The sequence below is a fragment of the Mobula birostris genome, chromosome 10, assembly GCF_030028105.1.
Source record: "Mobula birostris isolate sMobBir1 chromosome 10, sMobBir1.hap1, whole genome shotgun sequence".
NCBI lineage: Eukaryota > Metazoa > Chordata > Chondrichthyes > Myliobatiformes > Myliobatidae > Mobula > Mobula birostris.
The window spans coordinates 102,357,277-102,383,465 of NC_092379.1; the positions used below are offsets into that span (position 1 = coordinate 102,357,277).

At 40.3% G+C, this 26,189-nt stretch overlaps 1 protein-coding gene across 3 annotated transcripts; it reads right to left on the reverse strand.

Annotated features, from left to right (window-relative positions):
- Window positions 1-259: 259 nt before the first annotated feature.
- Window positions 260-25,866, reverse strand: LOC140204211 (endoplasmic reticulum membrane adapter protein XK-like). Of its 3 annotated transcripts, none has more exons than XM_072270728.1 (4): window positions 25,602-25,866; window positions 10,417-10,749; window positions 3,103-3,362; window positions 260-1,534 (listed from the first exon to the last, which is right to left on the reverse strand). In XM_072270728.1, exons 2-4 carry the CDS (start codon window positions 10,728-10,730, stop codon window positions 825-827), a joined length of 1,284 nt encoding a protein of 427 aa, XP_072126829.1. In that variant the 5' UTR covers window positions 10,731-10,749; window positions 25,602-25,866; the 3' UTR covers window positions 260-824. The 3 variants fall into 3 exon arrangements, with proteins under 3 accessions (XP_072126829.1, XP_072126827.1, XP_072126828.1); XM_072270726.1 differs by having other exon boundaries at window positions 10,417-10,754; window positions 25,611-25,865; XM_072270727.1 differs by lacking the exon at window positions 25,602-25,866 and adding an exon at window positions 16,947-17,028 and having other exon boundaries at window positions 10,417-10,754.
- Between the last annotated feature and the right edge of the window lie 323 nt (window positions 25,867-26,189).

Genomic DNA, 26,189 nt, shown 5'->3' on the forward strand with positions numbered 1-26,189 from the left:
GGATTGACTAAAGACTAGTCTACTATGCTTTACTTCGGATTAATCCTCAGAAACCTACCTGAAAATAAATAATGGACTGCAGGATAATTAAACTCTGTTAGGTTAACTCCACCAAGATGGTTCACATAAGGCCTAGTTATTGGATGAGGTGCCTGCAGATCAAATGTGCTTATTCAATTACAGTACAGCATGAGAGTACTTTAAAGAACAGCAGATAAAAACTGGCAAAAAGAGACAGAATAAATAAATATGACCTGCATTTACAATAAAAAAATAATTTACTTGCAAACAAATTTTCAAAACAAGTTTGTTTGAACATCAGGAAAAAAATCAGTCAATGGCTCTGTAAACACTGCTTCATACAAGTGGGCTCAGAGGAAAAGATCATCCCCTTATGTTTTTAACTTAATAACAATGTTTAATTAAATACATATATTCCATATAGTCCAGCCTCCATACTCCCAAATAAATGAAGTTTTGTGCCTTGTTTTTAATATATAAAATACATCTATTGGCTTGGACATTCTTAGACTGATTGAGAGAATAGCTCTCAAAAATCTCCTGGTCTTCTTGGGAAAATGAGAGTTTGAAACATTGTTTTTCTTCTTTGCTTACTGTGCATATTTACGAGCATTTGAACAGCTACAGTTTGTACAGAAGCATGCACTTCAAGCATTAAACTGACCCGTCACTAAGCATTGTGAAAATCACCAGCTTGTTTACAATTCACATATTTCAGCTTTTACCAAGAAAAGGCAATAGTGAAAGAAGCAAAAATATTGCAAATTTACCACATCTACCTGCAGGCACAATGAAAAATTGAATTATGAATCTGGAAATGCAGGCTCAAATTGAGGCCCCCGCCAACAGGCGCATACAAGGCAATCTGCAACATTATGGGTGAAAAGCTGCCTGCATGGATGACAATATTGATAAAACAGCAGCATGAAGATGATGGCCAAGCTGTAGGAAATGATTAGTTGGACCACCAGCAATGGGGAACAAATGTACTCATACACTTCAGTCTTGAAAATGTACCACAAAACTAGAAGCACTGCATTTTCCATAAACCGCAGAGTATAATAAATAGACAGCCTGACCCAGTTCTGTTTCTTGCTGATTAAATCACGATTGCTGAGCAATAGTTGGACCGCTGACCAACAAAACACATTAATTCCTGCATAGAGTATGGAAACGAGTAACAGAGCTACAGTTGTGCCAAAGCGTTTGTAGTTCCTTTCAATGTTTTCAGGGAAGGGTGAGTGCCCACACCAGAACTCCACCCAAGGAAGAAAGAAAAGGACTAGGAAGTCAAAAGACAGCACTGCAAAGACCCACTCCTTCAAAGCAGTGCTGAAAAGCACCAACACTGTGATCCGTGTAGCAATTTCCAAGGTGCGCCAGAGGATAATGCAAATATAAGCAATTGGTCTCAGCTGGATCTTGTACTCATCATACTTGATCTGGATGGCGAGGATGTTACACACCAGGGCTCCATAAGTGATTGACACCAATGAAAATACCATCAGAGCAGCTGAACAAACACAAAATTTAGTGGAAACATAAATGTACAACTTAGTTTAACAACAAAAGATCCCAACATACCAACTGATTATTTCCCTCCATAGATGCTGCCTGACTTTCTGAGTTCTTCCAGCATTTTCTGTGCATTCCTCAAGATTTGCAGCATCTGCAGAATCTCTTGTGTCAACAAAAGATCCGTACTAACTCACCAGACTTTGTCCACCAGGAATGTCCCAAGTTCAAGTTCTGCATTCTAAAAGGTTATCTAATTTCATTTGCTAAGGGGACTCAGAAATATGCCTCCAGTTCCAACTACACCCCAACCCCATCCCCAACATTCTTGTAAATGGAGCAAGGGAAAGAAGAAATGAGGAAAAAGTATAAATGCTCTTGATTTTATCCTTCAGCATCTTTTGGAAAAGTGTATACTGCAGAGATTGCCTAGAGAGTGAATGAGTATTAAGTAAAAATGGGAACAGATTGAGATCCTATCCAGCCATGTTCCAGTGGCTTTTCAATTTCACTCTCCAAATACCAGGTGAGAGGGGCAAAATTTAAAAAAAAACATGGAATATGGATGTTGCTGTGCTGTCCATCACAGAATAGTCAGTGATTAAAAGCATACTTCACTGTACTACACAGTCATGGTCTGGAAAGGCATTGAAGAGGGCAAGGTGGTTCCTAGCTGCAAGGCCACCTGAAAAACACAAATATTACTTTGGTTCAATAAGATGCTTCTCTAAGGTTAGGAATGCCATCGTTTGGTAGTGTTTTTCTTTTTTCTGATATTTGTCTTGCAGATCATCTCATGGCCTGAAGGCTTTAAAATCATAATTGTTGCCAACAAGTGTTTGGTCACATACTTATCTATAGTAGATTTTCAAACTGCAAGGTGCATTGTGCAAGAGACCCAGTACTAACCAGAAATAATAAGGTGACGATTAGAAACACTGACTGACTCTTTAAATGGCTTGGAAGCAGTCAATTACTTGCAGCAAGTTAGGAAATTGTATGGGTGTGTGCACAGACACTAAGCAACATGGGAATGGGATTCGTCCAGATTGCCTGCTTTCTGCTGAACGGCATACTAACATTTCGTGTGTAATTCATGTATTATGGACGCTACTCTTGAGACAAGCTGCTGAAAAGCTGTTTTGTAGCTGTGCTCCGGAATGACCACTAGGAGGAAATGCAACATAGGTAATAAAGTTCTCTTTTGAGTTAGAGATTTTTTCCAAAAACTCATGTAAAATACACCCCTTTTAGGTCACTGATTTAATTTTCTCAGAGCAATCTCTGCAATATAAACTTAAAATCCTCCGTTATGAAACAAAAGATTTGAGTGAAAGCAAATATTTAAAGGCACACATCATGGTTTCTAGATTATTTTGACAATCTTCACTAAATCTTTAGATGTCAACTACTTCACAGCTCACTGTTCTGGCATTAACATAGAAACCATGATACAAGCTTTTAAATATCTGCTTTCACTGCCATATTCGGCAGACAACATCACATACAGCAAAGTGAAACCACCGACCCGCCCTGAAGCACTATAAAAGGAGGAGGATATATTACCTCGTGTGTGTGGAATGTACTTCTGCATTATGCTGATATAGAGCTGAAGGACAAGCTGGGGTGTGGAACCCAGGAAGGCTTGAATGACAGACGCCCGATGAAAGGCATTGCGATGGATATTCAACTTCCTCGTTGAGTGATCCACTTCTTTTTCAAACTCACTTGACTGGCCGTGGTTGAGTCTTTTTTTCTTGGTAATGCTGACATATGGCTCTTCATGCTTTCCAGACTTCCAGAGTACAACAATGGCTTCTAGACACCTGTCAGAAATTAGTACACAATTTAAAAAATTGCAAATGAATTCAGCTTTTATTAAAATATTGGAATTGAGGTGGGAGATGGCAGGGAAAAGAACATGGAGGCATAATTGTGTGCTTTGAATATAAAGGTGTGAAAATTGTTTCTTCATTATTTTTCCTTCTTGATTCTATGGACTATATTTAACATATTTCATAATAAACTTGCCATTTGATTTAACAGGTTTTCATAGATATTTTATATTTTAACATTTATAATCAATTCTGAGTATAATAGTCTTGATGTTTAACAAGGTCTGTTTAAATAGAGGGAGAGCAGAATATGGTTGCATCTATCTTGTACTGGAGAACTAATCATTCCAGTTGGTTGGTGATCCTAGCAGTCCTGTCACAGAACACTGAGGCACAACTTGTGACTTACGGTTTCTCAAATCACAAACAAGAGAAAATCTGCGGATGCTGGAAATCTGAGCAACACACACAAAATGCTGGAGGAACTCAGCAGGCCAGGCAGCATCTACGGAAAAAGTACTGTCAACGTTTCGGGCCAAAACCCTTACTGCCTGGTCGGCTGGGTTCCTCCAGCATTTTGTGTGTGTGACTTATGGTTTCTGTCCATTTTAATGTTTGGACCATTTTGTTTTTCAGCAACCTAATAAGTCAATATAGGTCCTCCTTATGAAATGTCCAACTTAACTACTACCTGTACACATGAATAAGCATTTGAGAGTCCAGCAGTGTGGATATGTTAGCAGTTACAAGGTTGCAGGCAACCCCTGCTGTGTGGAACAATGTTTGCAGCTGCATTTCTGACTTGCAAACTGTTCCCTTTATGACCTTGTCATTCCCCGTCATAATCTGGGATGACCTGTACAAACAAAAGCGAAACTCTGAAGATCCTAAGTAATCTAGAGCCTGATGAGATTTGAAACACTAAATATATTCCTTCATGAAACCTGAGTTTCTTTTATTTACCACTTTTATTCTAGTCAGATAACTATTAGATGAAGCAGTAAGGTACTAGTTAATATGCTGACAGTGCACTGCAATATTTATCTATAAATTTGTTTGGTTCAGATGATTTAGTAAATGGATTTTGTAACTAAAAATTTGTTTATAAATCACAGAGTAGTGCATTAATGTTCTGACTGCAATTTTGGGAAAATAAAGTTTCGTAAAAGTTATAATGCAACAACAGTGTTATTATGGCTATAAAGGTAAACTGAAATCCTGCAGATAGCGCTTCATTTTTCTTTGAATATCAGTTTAAAGCCATACATCTTATTTACATGTTAATCTTGATTGCAAGTGCAAAGAGACTTATTAAACTTGATATGGATATATGGCCCTCCAAATATATACTGTTGACATTCTGCAGGATACTTCTTCATTTTCTATCTCTATACAGCGTTCCCTAGGATACAAACACCCAACATAAAGGCATGCATGTTGGTCACAGCTGCAATTTCATGCATTATTATTAAATTCAAAAATCCAATGTGCACACATACATTAATTCCGAGGAAAGGCAGAACTAGAATATCACTGGGAGATATTGGAGTGTACGTCGCAAAAGAGTGATTTCAGACGAAGCGAGCGGAGGCTGTCCGGGCATTCTGCCTGCCACACATCACTAGAAGACATTGGAGTGTGCCTAATTAGGCAATTGAAAATGTCCAATAAAATAAGTTAGGTTTAAGTGGAGCAAACAATGTGTGAGTGGGCCAGCATTAGAGAAGGGAGTTCAGGCATTGAACCATAGAGGCTTCAGCAAAGAGTGGCAGAGGGCAGTAGGTAGGTTTTTCAATTTTAATTTTCTCTTCTCTCATATTACATTGTTAGAGCAGTGGGGATGCTCCTTTTACGGGATGTGGGAAGGCAGGGAGACATTCAGTGTCCCTAACAACTATACCTGCAAGAAGTGCATCCAGCAGCAGCTTCTTACAGACTGTGTTAAGGAATTTGAGCTGGAGCTGGATGAACTCCAGATCATTCAGAAGGCTGAGGGGTTGATCAACATGGCATACAGCTAAGTTGTTATACCCAAGATGCAGGGCAGAGGAAAATGGGTGCCCTGTGAGGAGGGGAGTGGGGATAGACAGCCAGTGCAGAGTACTATGTGACCAGGTATACCACTTTGGATACTGTTTGGGGGAGTGATCTAATAGAGGGAAGCCAAAGCGGTTAGGTCTCTAGCACTGAGTCTTGCTCTCTGGTTCAGAAGGGAAGGGGTGAGAAGAGGATAACTGTAGTGATAAGGGATTTAATGATCAGTGGAACAGATCAGAGGTTCTGTGGACGGGAACAAGATTTGCAGATCATATTTTACCTTCTGGGCCAAGTTCAGGGACATCTCAGATTGGGTTCACATCATTCTTATGTGGGAGGGTAAGAAGCCAAGGTTGTAGTCCACATTTATACCAATGGCATGTCTAGGAAGGGTGACGAGGTCCTGCAAAGTGTGTTTAGGGGATTAGGAGCTGGGTTAAAATACAAGACCTCCAGGGTTGTGATCTCGGGATTGCCACCCTTGCCATGTACTAGTGAGGCTAGAACTTGGAAGCTACTATACTTTTACATGTGGCTAGGAGATGGTACAGGAGAGAGGGCTTTGGATTTTTGGATCATAGGGCTCTCTTTAAGGGAAGTTGAGATTTCTACAAAAGGGATGGTTTGCACCTGAACTGGAGGGGAACTAATACCCATGCAGGAAGATTTGCTGGTGCTGCACAGGGGGGTTAAAATGAGAGTTGCAGAGGTACGGGAATTAGAGTGCCAGAGCAGATCATGGAGTGGTTGTGGGAAATATGTTGTTAAGTCTACATTAAAAGTCAGCAGTTGACAGGTTGAGCATGGTGGGACTAATGTTCTGAGTTGTGTATATTTCAATGCAAGGAGTATTGTAGGAAAGGTGGATGAGCTTAGGGCATGTGGAATTGTGACACTGTGGCCATTAGTGAGCCTTGGTTGAAAGAGAGACAGGACTGGCAGCTCAGTACTCCAGGGTTTTGTTGTTTTAGATGTGATAGAGTGGGAGGGTTTAAAGGGGGAGGGGTGGTATTACTAGTCTGAGAAAATGAGAGAACAGGCTGGAGAGCTCCTCTAGTGAGGTGTTATGAGTAGAACGGAGGCATAAGAAAAGGATGACCATGTTAATGGGATTATATTATAGACAACCCAACAGTCCATTGGTTTAGAGGAGCAAATTTGTAGAGAGATTGCAGACAGTTGCAAGAAACATAAGTTTGTGATTGTAGGTGATTCTATTAGTTTTCTATTAGTTGATTGAGCTCCCTATTCTGTAAAAGGGCTGGATGCGATAGAGTTTGTCAAATATGTTCAGGGAAGTTTCCTTAATCAATACATAAAGGACCCAACTAGAGGGGATGTGATACTAGATTGCCTATTAGGGAATGAGACAGGGCAGATGGCAGAAGTTTGTGTAGGGGACCATTTTGCATCCAGTGACCATAATGCCATTTGCTTCAAGATAATTAAAGAGAAGGATAGGTCTGGTCCTCAGTTTGAGATTCTAATTTGAAGAAAGGCTAAATTTGATGGTATCAGAAAGGGTCTGGCAAGTGTAGATTGGAACAGGCTGTTTTCAGGCAAAGGTCTGCTTGGTTAAGTGGAAGGCCTTCAAAAGTGAAATTTTGAGAGTACAGAGTTTGCATGTTCTTGTCAGAATAAAAGGCAGGTTTAGGGAACTTGGTTTTTGAGAGATATTGAGCCCCTGGTTAAGAAGAAGCAGGTACAAGGTAGATGTATTCAGGATGGAACAAATGAGGTACTTCGGGAATACAAGAAAAGCAAGAGAACACTTACAAATGAAATCGGGGCGCGGTGGGGTGCTACAAGAAGGTATGAGGTTGCTCTAGGAGAAAAAGTGAAGGAGAATCCCAAAGGAATTGCACAGATATATTAAGAGCAAAAAATTTGAAAGAGACAAAATTGGTCCTCTTGAAGATCAGAGTGATCATCTATGCGTGGAGCCAAAAAAGATGGGGGACATCTTAAAATTGATTTATATATATATATATTCGGGAGATAGACACAGAGTCTGTAGAAATAAGGCAAAACAGCAGTGAGATCATTAACTGTACACAGACTGCAGGGAAGGTGGTGTTTGCTGTCTTGAGGCAAGTTAGGGTGGGTAAATCCCCAGGGCCTGACAAGGTATTCCCTCGAACCTTATGGGGGCTATGCAGAAATTGCAGGCCCGCTAGCAGAGATATTTAAAAAGTCCTTAGCACCATATGAGATGCTGGAGGATTGGAGAACAGCTAATCTTGCTTTATTGTTTAAGAAAGGCTCCAAAGATGGGCTGGGAAATGATAGGCCAGTGAGTCTGACATCGGTTTTTGGAAGTATTCTAAGGGATTGAATATATGTATTTGGATAGAAGGATATTTAGCATAGCTTTGCACATGGTAGGTCATCTCTGACCAATCTTACAAAGAAATTCGAGCATGTTACCAGGAAAGTTGATGAAGGCAAGACAGTCGATGTTGCGTACATGGACTTTAACAAGGCTTTTGACAAGGTCCCATATGGGAGGTTGTTCAGGAAGGTTCAGTCACTTAGCATTCAGGATGTGGTCATAAACTGGATTTTACATTGGCTTTGCGGTAGAGTGGCAGCGGATGGTTGCTGCTCTGACTGTAGGCCTGTGACCAGTGGTGTGCCGCAGGGATTGTTGTTTGTCATCTGTATCAACAATCTGGATGGTAATGTAGAAAAAAGGATCAGCAAATTTGCAGATGACACCAAGAATAGGGGTGTAGTAAATAGTGAGAAAGGCTTTCAAAGATTGCAGCAGGATCTGGACAAACTGTAAAAGTGGGCTGAAAGATCACAGATGACAGAACAAGTGTGCAGCATTACACTTTGAGAGGACAGACCAGGGTAGGACTTATACAATGAGCAGTAGGGCACTAAGGAGTGCAGTAGAACAGGGGAATCTGGGAATACAGAATCATAATTCCTTGAAAGTGATATCACAGGTAGATAGGGTTGTAAAGAAAGCTTTTGGCACATTGGCCTTCATAAATCAAATTATTGAGTACAGGAGACGGGATGTTATGTTGATGTTGTATAAGATGCAGGTGAAACCTAATTTGGAGTATTGTATGCAGTTCTAGTCACCTATATACAGGAAAGATATCAATAAAATTGAAAGAGTGGAGAGAAAATTTACAAGGATGTTGCTAGGATTTGAGGAGCTGAGTAATAGGGAAAGGTTGAATAGGTTTGGATTTTATTCTCTCGAACATAGGAGAATGAAGGGTGATTTGCTAGAGGTATACAAAATTATGAAGGGCATAAACAAGGTAATTGCAAGCAGGCTTTTTCCACTGAAGTTGGGTGAAACCAGAACTAGAGATAATGGGTTAAGGGTGAAAGGTGAACTGTTTAAAGGGAACTTCTTCACTCTGAGGCTAGTGACAGTGTGGAACAAGCTGCCAGTGAAATGGTGGATTCAGGTTTGATTTCAACACAAGAGAAATCTGAATAAGTATATAGATGGAAGGGGTATGTTTGGCTGTTATCTGGATGCAGGTGATGGGATAGGCAGATTAATAGCTCAGCATGGACTAGATGGGCTGAAGGGCCTGTTTCTGAGCTGTTTCTGACTCGGACTCTTCCTCTCTCCACTTTATCTGTCCGATGTACCTTAAGTGCCATTCATTACAATACTGTGGAAGAATGAATACTGTACTGAGTGATTTTTGTGTATGTTCAATTTTTGACAAGATGAACTTATGGACATCTGTATAAAATGGAGCCTGTTCATTAACAATGGAATGGCTAGTACTTGCTTATTTGACTTGGAAAGACCAGCTCTGAATTCCATTCATTGTTTATAATTTAGTTTAGATCTGAAGGCTTGCAACCTTTACTCCCCTGCTTTCTGAAATGGCTTAATGGAGCAGGCTAGTGTCCTACCCAGCAAGATAAATGGTACAAGATTACCACTGGGGATGAGTCTGCAGAAAGAATGGAGTTTGGTATATAGCACAATAAAAATGACGAGATAAAGCCTATAAATCTATTGCTTTTTATTTTCATGTTGTTTCCATGACTCATTTGTTTTTTCTGTTTCGTTTGCTTTACCAATTGATGGATTGATTGTCAACTTTGAATTGTGAATAATACAGCTTTTGTAATTATCTTTAATAGGGATGAGATTTCTAATAGCTGGAGGTGGGGAAAGGTATTATGATTTACAGGACTATTTCCCTTTATTACAATTTCCAATGGGAATTATTTTAACGTCCTGAATTCAAATGGTACAGTAATAAAAATTAAATTTTAAATTAACAGATTAATACCAGATCAAATAACAATTTTCAGTCAGACCTATTTCCACATTAGATTGTTGCATTAGAATATTGTGATCCTAAAAAGAATTTAAAACTTATAATAAGTATGTAAAAATGGTTCAGTTCTAACTGCTAGAAACAAACAGATTTAGAAAGAAACTGTACCATTAAGGTTTAGATCAGGTTAAAACAAAATGATTGGATTTTCCAACAAAGTTAAAATTTGGCTCACCACACTGCTATGCTGTGAAGACATAATACTAATTCCATTCCACCACCTGTCCTTGTACCAATTTCTTTCACCCAGAACAAAACAAGGTATTAATTTGACTTAATTTACTCTTGGATAACATAAAAATGTGTGGTGCAGCAGATAAAACAATATAAGGGCTACAAGTGTGACCCTCAATGGCAAACCACTGACTTCCTGTATGGCTGGTGTGGGAAATGAAATCTTACACTAACTTTGTAGGATATATCCTTCCCGATGTTGAGTCTGGATGTACAGTATTTTGAAACAAATCATGGAAAGAGCTTGGCACTGTAATTAACTGTGTTGCATTTAAACTGATTTTGTTGACCATGTAATCCTGAATGGAGGATATATGTCACCCTTTTCATTAAGCTTTACTTCATCAGACACACATAAAATGGACGTGGTATTACTAACAAACTATGTACCTTATATCTAATCTACACTGCCTATGAATATTTGACAGCAACAACCATTTAACCTGATGATGTGTCCCATCTGCAGCAGGTGAAGCAGTAGTACGAATGGTCTCCTTGTACCCAGTTCCCGATGGATTAAGATGAACGTAAACTGAACCAGCACAGACGGCACCAACATGAAGGTGATTGTCAGTCCCAACCAATATGAATCACCCCAGCGGCTGTACGAGGCACAAAGTACACCAGCAGCTACGGTTTCAGCAACGAACAAGACCGTGGAGATGATGATACTGTATGGCATCTTCGCCCGGTGCAAAACAAGAGTTGCTGGCGTCCGCATAGCTTCTGGTCCATTAAGGTCACCTATCATCTCCATTCCAAATTCTGGCTGCAAGCTCACCTAGAAACAAAAATGTGCTACGTTAGACACAAATTTAAAATGACAGTCGATGAACAAAGAGATACTCAATACTATACAGTGTTTCAGAATGTTCTGTAGTGCAAAACCATTTGATCAACATAATCAGAGTTCTGAAATCTTCCATTTTTCTCACCTCTTCAATTTATTTTGCTAGTGCTGGGAGGGATGAAAAGAGATGTACACATTCATGGATATCAACAAAGCAATCTCTCACCAAATAAATAAACTTAACCCTTTTAAGGCAAGGCATTATTCTATCTGTGCTGCATCCCCTCCAGTTATTTAAGATCTAAAAAAGTGGGACCAAATTGCACCAATGATTAGGCCTGTCTATATTTCATAGGCAACTATTAAAGGGCTTTTTTTCTTGAAGTACATGTTAGACTAATGTCATCACCTAATAATGGAATTCATCTCAAAAGGCCCTTACCCACCCATCCTCTTATCTACCAATTTTATTAAGGTTCAGCATAATTTATTCTTTTTGTAGTCTTTTCCTTCAGTAAGTCCAAGAACAAAGCATTAAAAAGTCTTCTTATTTACAGTACATGCCACCACCAGAAATTACCTACACACCCACAATATTTTGTTCCTGAATGCCCTTTAAAATTGCTCCATTTACTTCATATCTTCCCCCTTCATCCTTCCCATTAAAATAAATCATTGTGTTTCTCTGCATTAAACTTAATTTGTCTATTTCACCAGCATATTCTCTCTGAAAGTTTATTAGTTTTCTTCTGCATACTCTTATTTTAAATCTTCTGGAAACTTTGGAATTAGACTTCATGAAGCCTCATGCAGGCCTGTAAATAAATACTGAAAAGAACTAATTTTTGCATCAGTCTCCAGAGAACATTTGTATCCAGTCTGAAAGTTGGTTAGTCAGTTTTAATACACCCTACCACACTCTGCCCTTAATCCCATGGGTTTAAATTTTCACAAACAGTTAATTATACTTTTCCAAGTAGCTTTTAAAAACTATTATGTTCTACATAATTAGATTTCAATGAAAAACTAACACTCACAGGCAAAATGCAGACATCCCACCTCTCCCGGGAGGTCCGGGAGTCTCCCGCAAATTAATAGTGGCTCCCTGATGCCCGCAAATTATATACAATGGGCCGGAAATTGATTTTTTTTGAGAGCGAATGTGAGAGAGTGCGCGAGGGAGCGAGTGCAAGAGCAAGAAAGCAAGCACGAGTGAGAGCGACCATGAGCGAGAGAGTGCGAGCAAGAAAGCAAGCGCGAGAGAGCGAGAAAGCGAACGCGAGTGAGAGCGACGAGCGAGAGCAAGAGTGAGGGAGTTCCAAACAAAAGTCAGAGTGGCAGAGTGTTCCAAAAAAAGAAAATATAAAACGTACGTCACCCCAGACTACACTAAAGTGTACCCCTGCATAATAGGGGTCAAAAATAATGACACTATTGCTCGCTGCACTGTTTTCAACAGTGACTTTTCTATTGCCCATGGTGGGTTAAGACTAAAAGACGTGTTGAGGTGAGTTTAACAGGTGTCATTCATTCATTAGCATAGCTAACGTTATTTAAACTAGCCGGCTGGCTGCTAAGGAGCTACTCTGTTGCAAACATCCCACCTCTCCCGGAAGTCTCCCGCAAATTGATGATGCTACCTCCCTGAAATGAGTTTTTGCAGGGTGGGATGTCTGAAAATGTAAAAGGGGGTGAAAAATATTGGTAACTTGCAGCATGTTACAGATTCATAATTTTTCCTCCAGGACCTATGTACAATTGTACTAAAATATTCCCCCCTGGGATCAATAAAGTATGACTATGACTATATGGAGGAGTCTTGACATGCAACGTGGCATCCAACGGTTTTAGAATTTTAACTCGCAGATACCTGAACAGGCCCTAGCCTACATAAAGAGAAATCAAAGATGGATTCTATTCTTCAACAAACTTCCAAAATAGCTTTCCCCAGCTCCTATTATTCCACCAACCATTTTCAGACTAACACTCTTCTGATTACAGTCTCTAAAATGCAGATTCAATTTCCCATCTGACCACTGATTTGTTGACTGAAGTGTGAACCCAACTTCATATAGTTCCTTTCATCACCCTTTTCCTGGAATCATCAAAGATTTTTAGATTCATAGTTATGCTACCCACTACCTATTCTCACACACTCTCTCCGCTCCCCATTCCTTCTTGAGAGTATTCTATGTATGCTGTACTTAGCCTGGTCAGCCACTCTATCATGCACCCTTCAATTATCATAAATTTTTTCATCACTGGTCATCATTGGAAGTCAAGTATCAGATGCTCTTCCTTTTCCTAATCACGGGAATATGTTTATTCTGCACACAAAACATGTCCTCTTTGAAGGTCTGCCTCTTTTTACTTATTATTTTGTCTATTATGTTTTGTTGCTTCAAAACATTAAACTAATTCAAGGCAGATGCAGGGAGTCCGAGAATATAGGCATACTTCGAGTCTACTTTTAAGCGAGGTGCGCACATACGTATCACATGGTAGCATGATGATGTATGCAGTGTATTTTAATAATTATTATTATTTTAATATTTAAATGAACAAGAATGCTTAATTAAACTATATATATATATACACACAAATTACTTAAATATTATTGAACTATCAAATACACAATTCCCCTCGCGGCTTAGCAATAAAATCCAACTCTACACAATGCATCTCAATTACATACATAGTAAACTCTACAAAACAACTACTATATACAACCATCCACAGCATAGTAAATTGTAAATTGTACCATTCAAGCTTAAAGATTTAATCACTGTAGAGGATTTCTTACTCTTGTGGGATAATGTCATCCCTGACAAGGGAATCACATTGCTTAGCATGTGAGACTTGTGGCTCAGGTTCTGGCCTCCTCTGTACTGGTTGGAGGAGCTGACTCAGTCTGCAGGAAGTGGTTCTGATAGCCGTAGCCATCTTCCTTCATTTATTTTGTGAAACTTGTTCTTGGGAAGCTGCATTTACTTCATTGGAGTATTCCCTTATTAATCCTATTGCTCCCTTTACAATCTGACCTCTCCTTTTGGCTTCCTCATCCACAACAACATCTGCCAAAGCTGTTTTCAGAACTCCATTGACTCCTTTCTTTTTGGCCTTCCATTCATGTAGCTAGGCTTTGGTCTTTGCATTTACTCCTACAAGTAGCTTTTTGTCTCCCATTTGAAGTTCATGCAATAACTTTAATGCACGCAGAGTAGAGTCTGGTTCTTTATACTCACAAATGCCGAATGCTTGCAGCTTTCCTGAAGCTTCCTGAATGCTCTTCCAGCTTAAAACCAAGCCACATTTCACAAGTAACTGTTGATTAACATATCAGATGCTTCCTCAGATATGTTGCCTATGGAAATTGTTGTTGTCCGACCACTGCTTTCATCATTTTCACACTTCCTCTGAGCAGCATGGCCTCTCTTTGGTCCAATATGCTTTCCAACCGAAGGCACAGAGGTTGGCCCCAACACCTGTGTGTCATCTGTTAGGCACCAGTTCATGGTGTTTGGCATGGAGACAGCTTTGACATCATCCAGTACCTTCCTTAATTCGCTTTCAAGAGGCTTCATCGCAGGGGATGTGACATGCAAATAGCGAGTGGATCTCCAATCAAAAAACACAGAACAGAGAACATAGAATAGCACAGCACAGTACAGGCCCTTTGGCCCACAATGTTGTGCCAACCCTCAAGTTGTAGTTGTCTCAGCCACTCACGCCCCCACAATATTTTTACCACACACACACTCAATTTGGCTTTTTGATCGTTGTATTTCATTGTTACAAATGTCACTCCCACAGGAGTTATTTTTACTCCAGGATAAGTTTTTAATGGAATATCTGCAGGCTTCATATCTTTGAAATGCCATTCAAACTCACTTTATGGAACGACTGAAACAGCTGAACCAATGTCCAATTCCACTTTTATTAATATGCCGTTCACTTCTGCCGTAAGCCATATTGCATTTGTACAGTTGACAAGATGTTAACTTACTTAAATACCACAGTTCTTCCATCATTCTGCAGTTTGGCTGAAAACTGGCTCCTCCGTCTGAACAATTTGGCAGCACATACAGTAGTATATATGCAGAAGATTGTGTGTACTGTAAGCTGCCACATTATTCAGCTACATTATTTACTTTATATAAAAGCCTCATAATTAACCTGAGCTTTCTGATTTGCAACTTCATGCACAATTCTGTATACTTACATACATATCATACATACATCCATCATTATGTGAAGATAGTTTTAATAGATTTGATTATGTAGATAAACTTTTTAAAATAATTATTTTTGCCTTCAGAAATAATTTTACCTGTGGAATTCATTGCCACAGACGGTTGTGAAGGCCAAGTCATTGGGTATATTTAAAGCAGAGGTTGACAGGTTCTTGACTAGTAAGGGCATCAAAGGTTAAGGGAAAAAGGCAGGAGAATGGGGCTGAGAGGGATAATATATTAAATATGATAGAATAGCAAAGCAGGTTCAATGGGCTGAATAGCCTAATTCTGCTCCCATGTCTTATGGTCCTATGTTATTGAAAGGGTTGTGCCCATGATGGATCTGACTAGTCTACAACCTTCTGCAGCCTCTTTCGATCTTGCATATTGGAGCCTCCATAACAAGCAGTGATGGAGCCAGAATGCTCTCTCCCGTACATCTGTGGAAATTTGTTTTGGTAACATACCAAATCTCCTCAAAGCCCTACTTAATTATAAGTAAAGTTGTGCCGTCTTCATGACTGCATCAATGCGTTGGGCCCATGATAGATCCTCCTAGATGCTGATACCCATGAACTAGAAGCTGCACATCCTTCCCACCAGTGACCCCTCAATGAGGACTTGTTTGTATTCTGTCCATCTCCCATTCATGAAGTCCATAATCAATTTCTTGATCTTGGTGACCTTGTGTGCAAGGTTGTTGTTGTGACACCACTCATCCAGCCGATCTATCTTGCTCTTTACACCGCAAGCAAATATTTACATGCAATGTCTAAACTATGATCTCTTCAGTTAGCACTTTCATATTTCTCACACATTGTAGTAAATTATAAACTGTTTAGCTTTTAACAGATTCTATCAACCCAATTCCAATTAGAGTTCAGAAGCACGCATGTTGAAATAAATAACAGCCAAAGGAAACAATTACCACAAATGAACAAATTATACCACGTGCTTGTTTAGCTGTGACTTGCTGTCCTCTAAAACTCTTCAGCTAATTCACAGGTTCCTAGCAACAACTGTGTCAATGTTATTTCTAATATGGGCATCGATGCCAGCTAACTTTTAATCAACTTTGATTCTGCCTGATTTTGAAGGGGATGGCTAAACACCTAAATCAAAATTATTTCCCTTTTAAAGCATTTCTGCCACCACCACTGAATGTAGATGTTGACAATGTGGTATTCCCATGCCCAACATGTATGTCTCTACGTTCCAAATTTGGACACTACAAGCTGCCCTGTAGCAAAATACATATGTTCAGTAATGATGAATTATCTTAATAGTAAAGCATCGTAGTCAAAATACATAGTAAATTAAAAACAAGAGAAAATCTGCAGATGCTAGAAATCCAAGCAACACACACAAAATGCTGGAAGAATTTAGCAGGCCAGGCAGCATCTGTGGAAAAGAGTAAACAGTCAACATTTCGGGCCAAGTCTATTAAAATGATTATAGCTGGAAAAGTGAAACGTAAAGACCCATTTTAAATTTACATTAAACAGCTCTCGTTGTCAATGTTTGCAACTTTTGAAAGAATTTGCACAGGAAGTGGATTTTCTCCCCTGGTTACTTATCTTGCTTAAGTGCTGATGTCTGTTTGTGGAATATAAATGAATTTCTCTGCCCTTGTAAAATTGCACTCATCACATCACTCTCCATTAAAAACATAAACCACCCTTAGTTATCTAAACTGCTATACCTCCCAAATTTTTTCCACAACTCCACATTTAGAATCTGTCCATTCATCCCCACCTCAGCACTGAAATCATTCTCTAATCAAAAATTACGTTACATTTTGTGACAAGTCTTCATTATACCATTTCCCTCGTCTCTAAAACCTTTCTACCTGCTGCTAATCTCTTCATTTCCAATTTGGCTGGTGCATGCATAGTGGTCTGAAGGGCTATTTTCTTGCCGTATCTCTATACATAATTTCACAACCCACCTTAAAAATTAACACTTTGACTGAAAGATTGATCCATTTTCTTTAGTGTGGTTTGCTTACACTTCTGTGTGGCATTTTCTAATGCTTTTTTAATATGAAAAAGATACCACCTAAATGCAGAGAAAATAAACGTTATAGCAAAGGAAGAGATGAAATTTCCCCAATAATGTCTCCACTGCCCTTTGGGAATGTTACACAAATTGTCAGATTGCTCTGTTTTACTGTTCCCTTTTCAATTAAATGCTCACTTGTGAAAACTAATGAACCTGTTTCCGCCACACTTTACAGTAATAGATTATAAAATCTCCACACCGATTTGCAACCATCTAATGCAATTCTCCTGATTGCAAAAACAATTCCACGATGCCAGATGAGAGGTACATTCTGTGATATCAAAGCAGCATTCAACATTGTTGCCGAGCAACAGTATTAAAGTAGTACACCCACTGGCTTAAACACCCACCCCTTTTGCCCTTAACATACACTAACTGCAGGTTGCATTATTTACAGGACATACTGTGCAAGCTAGCTGTGTTTCATCAGCTGTATTTCACAAATTTCCTCATCTAAACTGTTCAGTATAAAAGTCAGGAAATCATGTTGCAGCTGTATAAAACTTTGATGAGGCCACATTTGGTGTACTGTGTGCAATTCTGGTCGCCGCTTTATGGAAATGATCTGGAAACATTGAAGAGGCGCACCTTTGAGAGCATCCTGACTGGCTGTATCACCGCCTGGTACAGGAGCTGCACCAACCTTGATGGCTGGGCACTGCAGACAGCAGTACAGACATGAACTTGAACTTCCCTCAGTTGAGGACATTTACAGCAGCAGGTGCAGACAGAAGGCCTGGAAGATCATCGGGGACTCCAGTCACCCCAAACATTAACTGTTTCAGCTGCTTCCGTCTGGCAAACGCTACCAAAGCATTAAAGCCAGACCACCAGGCTTCTTTCTACATTTATAAATTCACATGTCTGTACATTGTGACGGAGTCAAAACACAAATATTTTTTACTCCTTCACGTTATGGGATGGATGTAAGATTTAAATAAATTCAAAAGAGATTTACCAGGATGCGTGGATTAGACAGCATAAGCAATAAGGAGAAGTTGGACAAATCTGGATTGTTTTCTCTGGAGCAGAGGCTCAGGGTGACCTGATAAAAGTACTGTATATAAGATTATGAGGGACATAGATAAGGTACTCAAGTCTTTTTCCCTGGTAGAAATATCAAATACCAAAAGCTACAGTTTCAAGATGAGAGGAGAAATGTTTAGTGGAGATTTACAAGGCACTAAAACACAAAGTGAACAGGCTGCCAAAGAGCGGTGGAGGCAGATACAATAGCAAAATTTAGACAGGCACGTGAACACACAGAGAATGGAGGTATATTAGCCATGTGCAGACAGAAATACAGTTTAGATTAGCGTTATGGTGAGCAGAAATACATGCACTGAGGGGCGTGTCCCCATGCTGTTCTGCTCTATATCCTGCTTAATTAAGTAAATATCAACAGCAAGCCAAACAAAGTGTTACAAGTGCCCAAAAGTCAAAGGATTATCTTAAAGATGAACATTTTTGAGGAGGATTTCTTGAGTTCATGAGGCTACAATATATAATTAGACAGGTGGGACCAAGGCAGCAGAGAGAATGCACAAGAATATCAGTGTAACACAGAGTTCATGTAAGGCCTGGTGGTGGTCACAGTGATAACTATCACAGTTTTGTGTGATGTATATGATTTTCGAAATAACATTGAACAGACAGTCTGCGTGATAAATTAGATAGAACATCTGCCTATCTGGCATGTCCAACAGCTTCTTGTTTATCCAGGGTTAGAATGAAACAAGGACTGTACTCAACAATTAACATTTATTCAGTTAAAATAATACAATCATGTTTCGTAGAGAGAAATGTTTTTTTCTCAAATAAATCAATGTAATACTGTAGGCTATAACTTTTTTTAAAAAACTGTCCTGCCTGCTTACTTTCATACCAATAGTAAAATGAAACAGGGTTGTTCAGCTCCAGGTAAAAAGTTGATGATGCATTGAAAAGTGGTGCTTAGAATTGGACTCATGAGTATAGTTTTTTATTGTGCGTGAACAAAGTAAATTACAGGTGTTGGGGAAAAAATACAAGACTTTCAGTTAGTACCAGCTGAAAATGTTCGTTAAAAAGCTGGGTGCTTTATTGACACTCCAGCATCTTTTAAACAAAGTCAAATTACAGTTAATTCTTTTCATATATAGAGCTTTACAAGACCCTATAAGTCTGACCTACCATCAATCCAGGTGTAATCTCAAATTCATGTGGTGAGAATGATATGAGTGCTTTATGGACTGAAGGGCCTGTTTCTATGCTGTATCACTTCGTGACTATAACATCACATGACTAACTATTCACATTCCAGAACTAACTAAGCATCCATCTAGCCATGCTCTGGAATATTAACATCTGCCAGAGAAAGTGGAAAAGTATGCTCAGCTACATTCTGTTCATGACTAATCCAAACTAGGCACTTACTCTCCTGTTGGCACACTCAGCATAATCAACGAAGTGTTGCTAAGGTCATCAAGTAATGTTCAGTAACTGACTTTGCCCAGACAGATTAAATAATTTTACGTTTGCATCATGGTCCGCATAGACATGGCAGGCTGAAGGGCCATTTCTCGAGCTATACTGTTCTATGTTCTCCTTCCGTCACGTCCACCTGGTTCCAGACTTCAATCCAAAACAGACAAAAGAAATAAAGTGAGACTGATTGCCTATAAAATCACTTCACCAAGTCTGGAAGCAAGGCGCATTGGTAAAGTTGAGTTCAAGAAGAATCATTTGAGGAAAAAAGAAACATTCCACTGGCTATAACATTATATAGTTGGCAGGGACCTTAACTTTGTCTTTTCCATTTCCATCTAGCTGCTCTCATATCCTCACCAGAGAGAACAAGATGAAGGCTTAACTTGTCATCAAAGTTCACCCCTCTGCCTCCACATTCAGCAGGTGATCCCCTACAATTTCCACTACTTTCAAATGGATTCCACAACCAAACAGGAGGAATTGCAAAAGGACAGTTCCTTCTGAGACCCCTGATACACAATCCCATTTCTATCCACCCCTTCTTACCTCTCTTTCTCTTGCAACCACATCTGATACATCACCTCCTTTCTCACCTTTTCCCTTCCATTCATCCCAGGAACGTTGTAATTCAGGAAGCCATGTTACAGCTGTAGTTGGAGTACTATGTGAAGTTCTCAACACCCCATTGTGGGGGAGATGTAGAGGCTTTGGGGAGTCTGCAGATGAAGTTAACAGTGTTTTACCCGGGTTGGAGACTGTTGGCCACAAACAAAGGTTGGACAAACTTAGACTGTTTCTCCCTGAAGCATCAGAGGTGGGGGGGGGGGGGTCACAAGTGTACATTGTATTGAGTTGTAAGGGGAATAGACAGGGCTGATGGTTAGTATCCCACAAATATCACAGAGTGTAGAGCATGAGCTTGGGGTGAAAGTGGAACAATAACAAGTATTTTTTTTTACTTGGAAAGCGGTTAATGTCTAGGGTGCATGGCTGGGTAGCAACATTTAAGAAGCTTTTTCAACAGGTAGGGAACAGAGGGATATGTGTAGACATGTAAGTTTAGATATGTAAGTTTAAGTTAAGTGTAGTGAGGTTAAATTAGCATAGTGTTTAATGCAGACTTTGTGGGCAAAGAAGTGGCAGATGGAATACAGTGTTGGGAAATGTATCATTATGTAGGGTGGGAGGAGAAGATGGTGGCGCGACACAGCTCGTAGCAGCCACTCCGGTGGTGATGTCTGTTATTTGTTAAGTAGGGTGCTGTGCACAATCCTGATTTGATGGAGACAGATGTGACAGCACGGAGGAACATCTGGAGAAACTTCTGAAATGCCTGTTTTGCTGCCGCTGCTACTGTGTGATCCAGAATCTCTGGAGGGGAAGGCCCCAAGTCCTCGGCTTTGCTTGTTGCTCGGCGGCTGGGGCAGGGTCGAAGCGCTCAGCAGAGGATGGTGCTCGGTGCTCGGTGTCGGAGGCTCGAAGTTTTCGGATGGACTCAGAGTCCGCTGCGGTCGGGTGCTTCCAATGGTGTTGCATCGGCAAGTTTGCAGCACTTGGGAGGTTCATGGCAGGGAGAGTTTCTCCCTTCTACCGCCTGCGTGAGATGATGGAGCTATCGGGACTTTGAGACTTTTTTTTACCGTGGCCATGGTCTGCTCTTTATCAAATTACGGTAACTATATGTGATAATTAATGTTGTAACTATATGTTATAATTATGCGGTTTTGTCAATTTTAGTCTTGGTTTGTCCTGTGTTTCTGTGATATCATTCCGGAGAACATTGTATCATTTTTTAATGCTTGCATTTCAAAATGACGATAAACGAGGACTGAGTGTCCTCATAATCTAATCTAATAATCTAATGTACTTCAGTAGAAGAAATAAAAGGGTAGACTATTTACTAAATGAAGAGAAAATTCAAAAATCTGAGGTGCAAAGGGACTTGGAAGATCTTGTGCAGGATTCCCAAAAGGTTAATGTGCAGGTTGAGTCTGTGGTGAGGAAGGCAAATGCAATATTAGCATTCATTTCAAGAGGACTGGAACATAAAAGCAAGGGTGTAATGTTGAGGCTCTATAAAGCAATGGTGAGGCCTCACTAGGAGTATTGCGAGCAGTTTTGGGTCCCTTATCTTAGAAAGGATGTGTTGACAGTGGAGAGAGTTCAAAAGAGGTTCACAAAAATGATTCCATAATTGAATGGCTTGTCATAAGAAGAGTGTTTGATGGCTCTGGGCCTGTATTCACTAGAATTCAGAAGAACGAGGGATGACTTAATTGAAACCTGTTGAATGGTGAAAGGCCTTTAGATAGAGTGGATATGGAAAGAATGTTTCCTCTGGTGGGAGATTCTAGGTCCAGAGGACACAGCCTCAGAGTAGAGCGTGTCCTTTTTGAACAGAGATAAGGAGGAATTTCTTTAACCAGAGACAGGTGAATCTGTGGAATTTGGAGGCCAAGCCTTTACGTATATTTAAGGCAGAAGTTGACAGATTCTTGATTGGTCAGGACATGATGAAATAGCAGAGCAGACTTGATGGGCCAAATGACCTAATTCTGCTCCTATATCTAAAGGTCTTATAGACAAAGGGCCTGTTCCTATTCTAACATTACAGAAGATCGTTGAAGTTGTTCTTAGTTAATCATATCAACTCCATGACATGAATACAGGAGGTCCTCACAGCAGTGTCCTTGACCAAAACTACTACTGCTTTTTCAGCAATAACCTCCCTACCACAAGCCCAGGCATGAGAATGGTCACAACTGATTGCACAATATTCTCAGAGTAATGAGGCAATTCATGTTGGTATGTAGCAAACCAATGGCACCACAATTATAAACAAAAATTATGATAAGCCAAATATTAGGATAGATGACTGAGGGCTTGGTCAAAAAAAGGCAAGTTTACAGGAGTACCTTAAAGCAAAAAATGAGATGAGGAGGTGGGGAAATATTAAGAAGAAATTCAAAATTCAAACATTTCTAAGTAAATTTATTATCAAAGTACATAAATATCACCATATATGAACCAGAAGATTCATTTTCTTGTGGGCATACTCAGTAAATCCAAGAGCCATAATAAAATCAATAAAAGACTGCACCCAACAGGACAAACAACCAATGTGCAAAAGACAACAAACTGTACGAGTACAAATAAAAAAAATCATAATAAACAAATAAGCAATAAATATAGAGAAAATGAGATAAAGAGATCTTGAAAGTGAGTCCATGGATTCAGTGATGTGGCGAAGTGAAGTTATCTCCTCTGGTTCAAGAACCTGATGGTTGAGGGGAAATAACAGTTCCTGAACCTGGTGGTGTGAGTCCAGAGGATCCTGTACCTTCTTCCTGGTGGCAGCAGTGAGAAGATAGCATGACCTGGATGGTGGGGATCTCTGATGATGGAGGCTGCTTTTCCGCAACAGCAATCCATGTAGATGGTAGGGAGGGCTTTACACATGATGGACCGTCTATATCCATTACTTTGTGTAGGATTTTCTGTTCAAGGGCATTAGTGTTTCCATACCAGGCCATGATGCGACCAGCCCACCACACATCTATTGAAGTTTGTCAAAGTTTTAGATGACGCGCCGAATCTTCGCAAACTTCTAAGAAAGTAGAGGCGCTGTTGTGTTTTCTTTGTAACTGCACTTACATGCTGGGCCCAGAAAAGGTCCTTTGATCAATTGGCTGGAGTGCTCAAGAATATACTTAACCAATTTCCCCTGGGATCAATAAAGTATGACTATGACTATGACTATTTAACCTTTCACCTTGGCAGTCCTGAGATAGCAGGCTTCAATTACACCAGTGCGTAAGAAGAATGTAGTAACCTGCTTCAATGACTACCATCTGGTAGCACTTCCGCCCACGATGATGAAATATTTTGAGGGGCTGCTGATGAAACATGTCAACTCCTGCCTGCGTATGTTGTGGCATCACTCAATCTCCCTCCTATATGCTGATTCGCCACCAGCTTTGATTTGGCCAATGACGGTGATGCTGTCAGCAACCTTAAGTATGGCATTAGACCTGTGCTTAGCCTCACAGTCATAGGTCTAAGTAGAGCAAGGGGCTAAGCAATCAACATTGTGGTACATCTGTGCTGATGGAGATTGTGGAGGAGTGTAAACTAACTGGGGTATTTTGGCTAAGGTCTTGAAGTTAATGATTAGCTTTCAGGGGACGATAGTACTGAATGTCAAGCTGTAGTCAATAAAGAAAATCCTGCTGTATGCACCTTTGCTGTCCAGATGTTCCAGGGTTGAGTGAAGAGCCAATGAAATGGCATCTTCTGTGGACCTGTTGTGCCAGTAGGCAAATTAGAGTGGAGCAAGTCACTTCTCAGGCAAAAGTTGTTACGTTTCATCACCAACCTCTCAAGACATTTCATCATACTGGATACAAGTGCTACTGGATGATAGTCACCGATGCAGGTTACTACGTTCCTCTTACGCACGGGTATAATTGAAGCCTGCTTGAAGCAGGCGGATATCCCATGACTGCCAAAGCAAGAGGTTAAAGACACTGGTGAACGTTTTAGTCAATTGATCAGCACAGGTCTTTAGTACTTGGCCAGTTACCCTTTCTGAGCCAGATGCTTTCCACGGGTTCACCCTCCTCAAGGCCACTCTCTATGTTTTGATGGTCAAAGTGAGCATAGAAGGTTTTGAAATCATCTGGAAGCAAAGCCCTGTTGTCACCTATGTCACTTGGTTTCACTTTGTAAGAGATAATTTCAATCAAGCCCTGCGACAACTGTCCAACATCCTTCACTGACTGGAGTTTAGTTCAGAATTGCCACTTCACCCTTGAGATGGCTTATCAGAGATCATGCCTGGACCTGTTGTACCTTACTTGGTCGCCAGACTTGAATGCAACTGATCTGGCCCTCAGCAGATTGCAGATCTCATGATTCATCTACAGCTTCTGGTTGGGGAAGGTGCTGAATTGGAATTGAGTGCCTGTTTGCTAAAAGGGCAAAGCCACCAATAATTAATTTCATGTGCAATGTCCAAATTTGACGGAGCATAGATACTTTGGGAATAATGGCCTTCGATGGAACTAAAGAGATACGGAGGGGTGAAACCATTAAGGAACCCAAAAACAAGAATTAGCATTAAGTGCAATACATGCAAAGTCCTGATCGGCAGGTCAGGCAGCATCTATGGATGGGAATAAACAATCGAGACCCTTCATCGGGACCAAAACATCGAATGGTAATTCCCATCCACAGATGCTGCCTGACCTGCCGATCTCCTCCAGGACATTGTGTGTATTGCCCTAGATTCCAGCATCCACAGTACCTCTTGTGTCTATGAACTACCCCCAAGTACCCATTTTATTCTCGCCACATTCTCAATAACACCATCCAGGTTTCACCACCAGAGATAATTTGCAGTGTTCAAAAATGAATTACTGTAAACTGAACGTGTTGTTTAAATCAGAAGCTGTTTGCTCCAAGTTAGCGCGCACATCCTATGATATGCGCAATGCCTGGGCGGAAGTCAGACGCCATTCGGGACGGGGTTTGACTTCTCGAACGTTGTACAAAGTTCCTCGCACAAAGTCCCAGCCTTGATCACATTTCAAGTTCGTACAATGACAACGGCAGCTGGATTATGAACATGGTTGTCAGATCAACAGACAGTGAATACACCCAATGCTGACGTAAAAAAGTTGTCAAACTCGAACCAAATTTAGTCACCAACTTCTACCTGCATTCCAACACCACAAATTGTCAATAAAGAAAACTGCCTACAATTCTCACCTTGTTCTGGAAGTTTATAATTGTCGTGTTTCCTAAAAGTGCCACCGTGACGGCACTTTTAGAAAGTCGTGCATTCATTTGCAACCTCTCGAGTTTGTGAACGGAGGTAATTCATGTATGATTCTTTCAGGGATCGGCAGCAAACGTGCGATCGGGCATCCGCGGCCAGGATACCAAACAACACGAATTTGAAGGTGCTTTATAAACATAGGTGGCACGAGCTACCTCCCTGTTGACAAAACACATTTCTGCCTTTCTCTCATTAAAAGCACAACTTTATCATGCTGTTCTGAAGATAGAACACCTCACCTACCCGCAGCGGCGAGGAGCAACTGCCATCAGCGCACCACAATCTCCTCAAACGTCCTCCTTCTTTTCGGGTACGGATCAGGGATTCTGCAACGAAGGGCAAACAGCCCCAAGTTTTACCTGAAAAAAAGAGTAGACTCCCTGCGAAGCTATTTTTGCTTCTGGGTCTGAGTAGCAAATTTTGTTAAACTCCGCCTCTTTAACCAGTAAAGTTCAGTGCCGGAAAGAACGCCATCAAGCTTTTCTTCGTCGAACCTGCAGTGCTGCGTCAACACTTAGTACTTAGCTCACACTCCTATTTCAGCTGGTTGGCTGTAGGCCAATGTTTTATTTGCTTCGCCTCAGCAGACTCGACATTTAACACCAGCCATTTTAGACCATTGTGACCACAGGTCTCGTGGCCAGCAACTGGCAGATGCGATTCGAGTTTTGTACTGTATTAGAATACACGAGTTAGTGGTCCTTTTCATCAGCACCCCTTGAACTGAGGTTTTGACATGAGGTTTTCCTGGCAGTTTAAAGCAATAGGGTAGTATCGAGTTGTAGGCAATTATAACACTTCCAAGATTATCTACTGTCTACC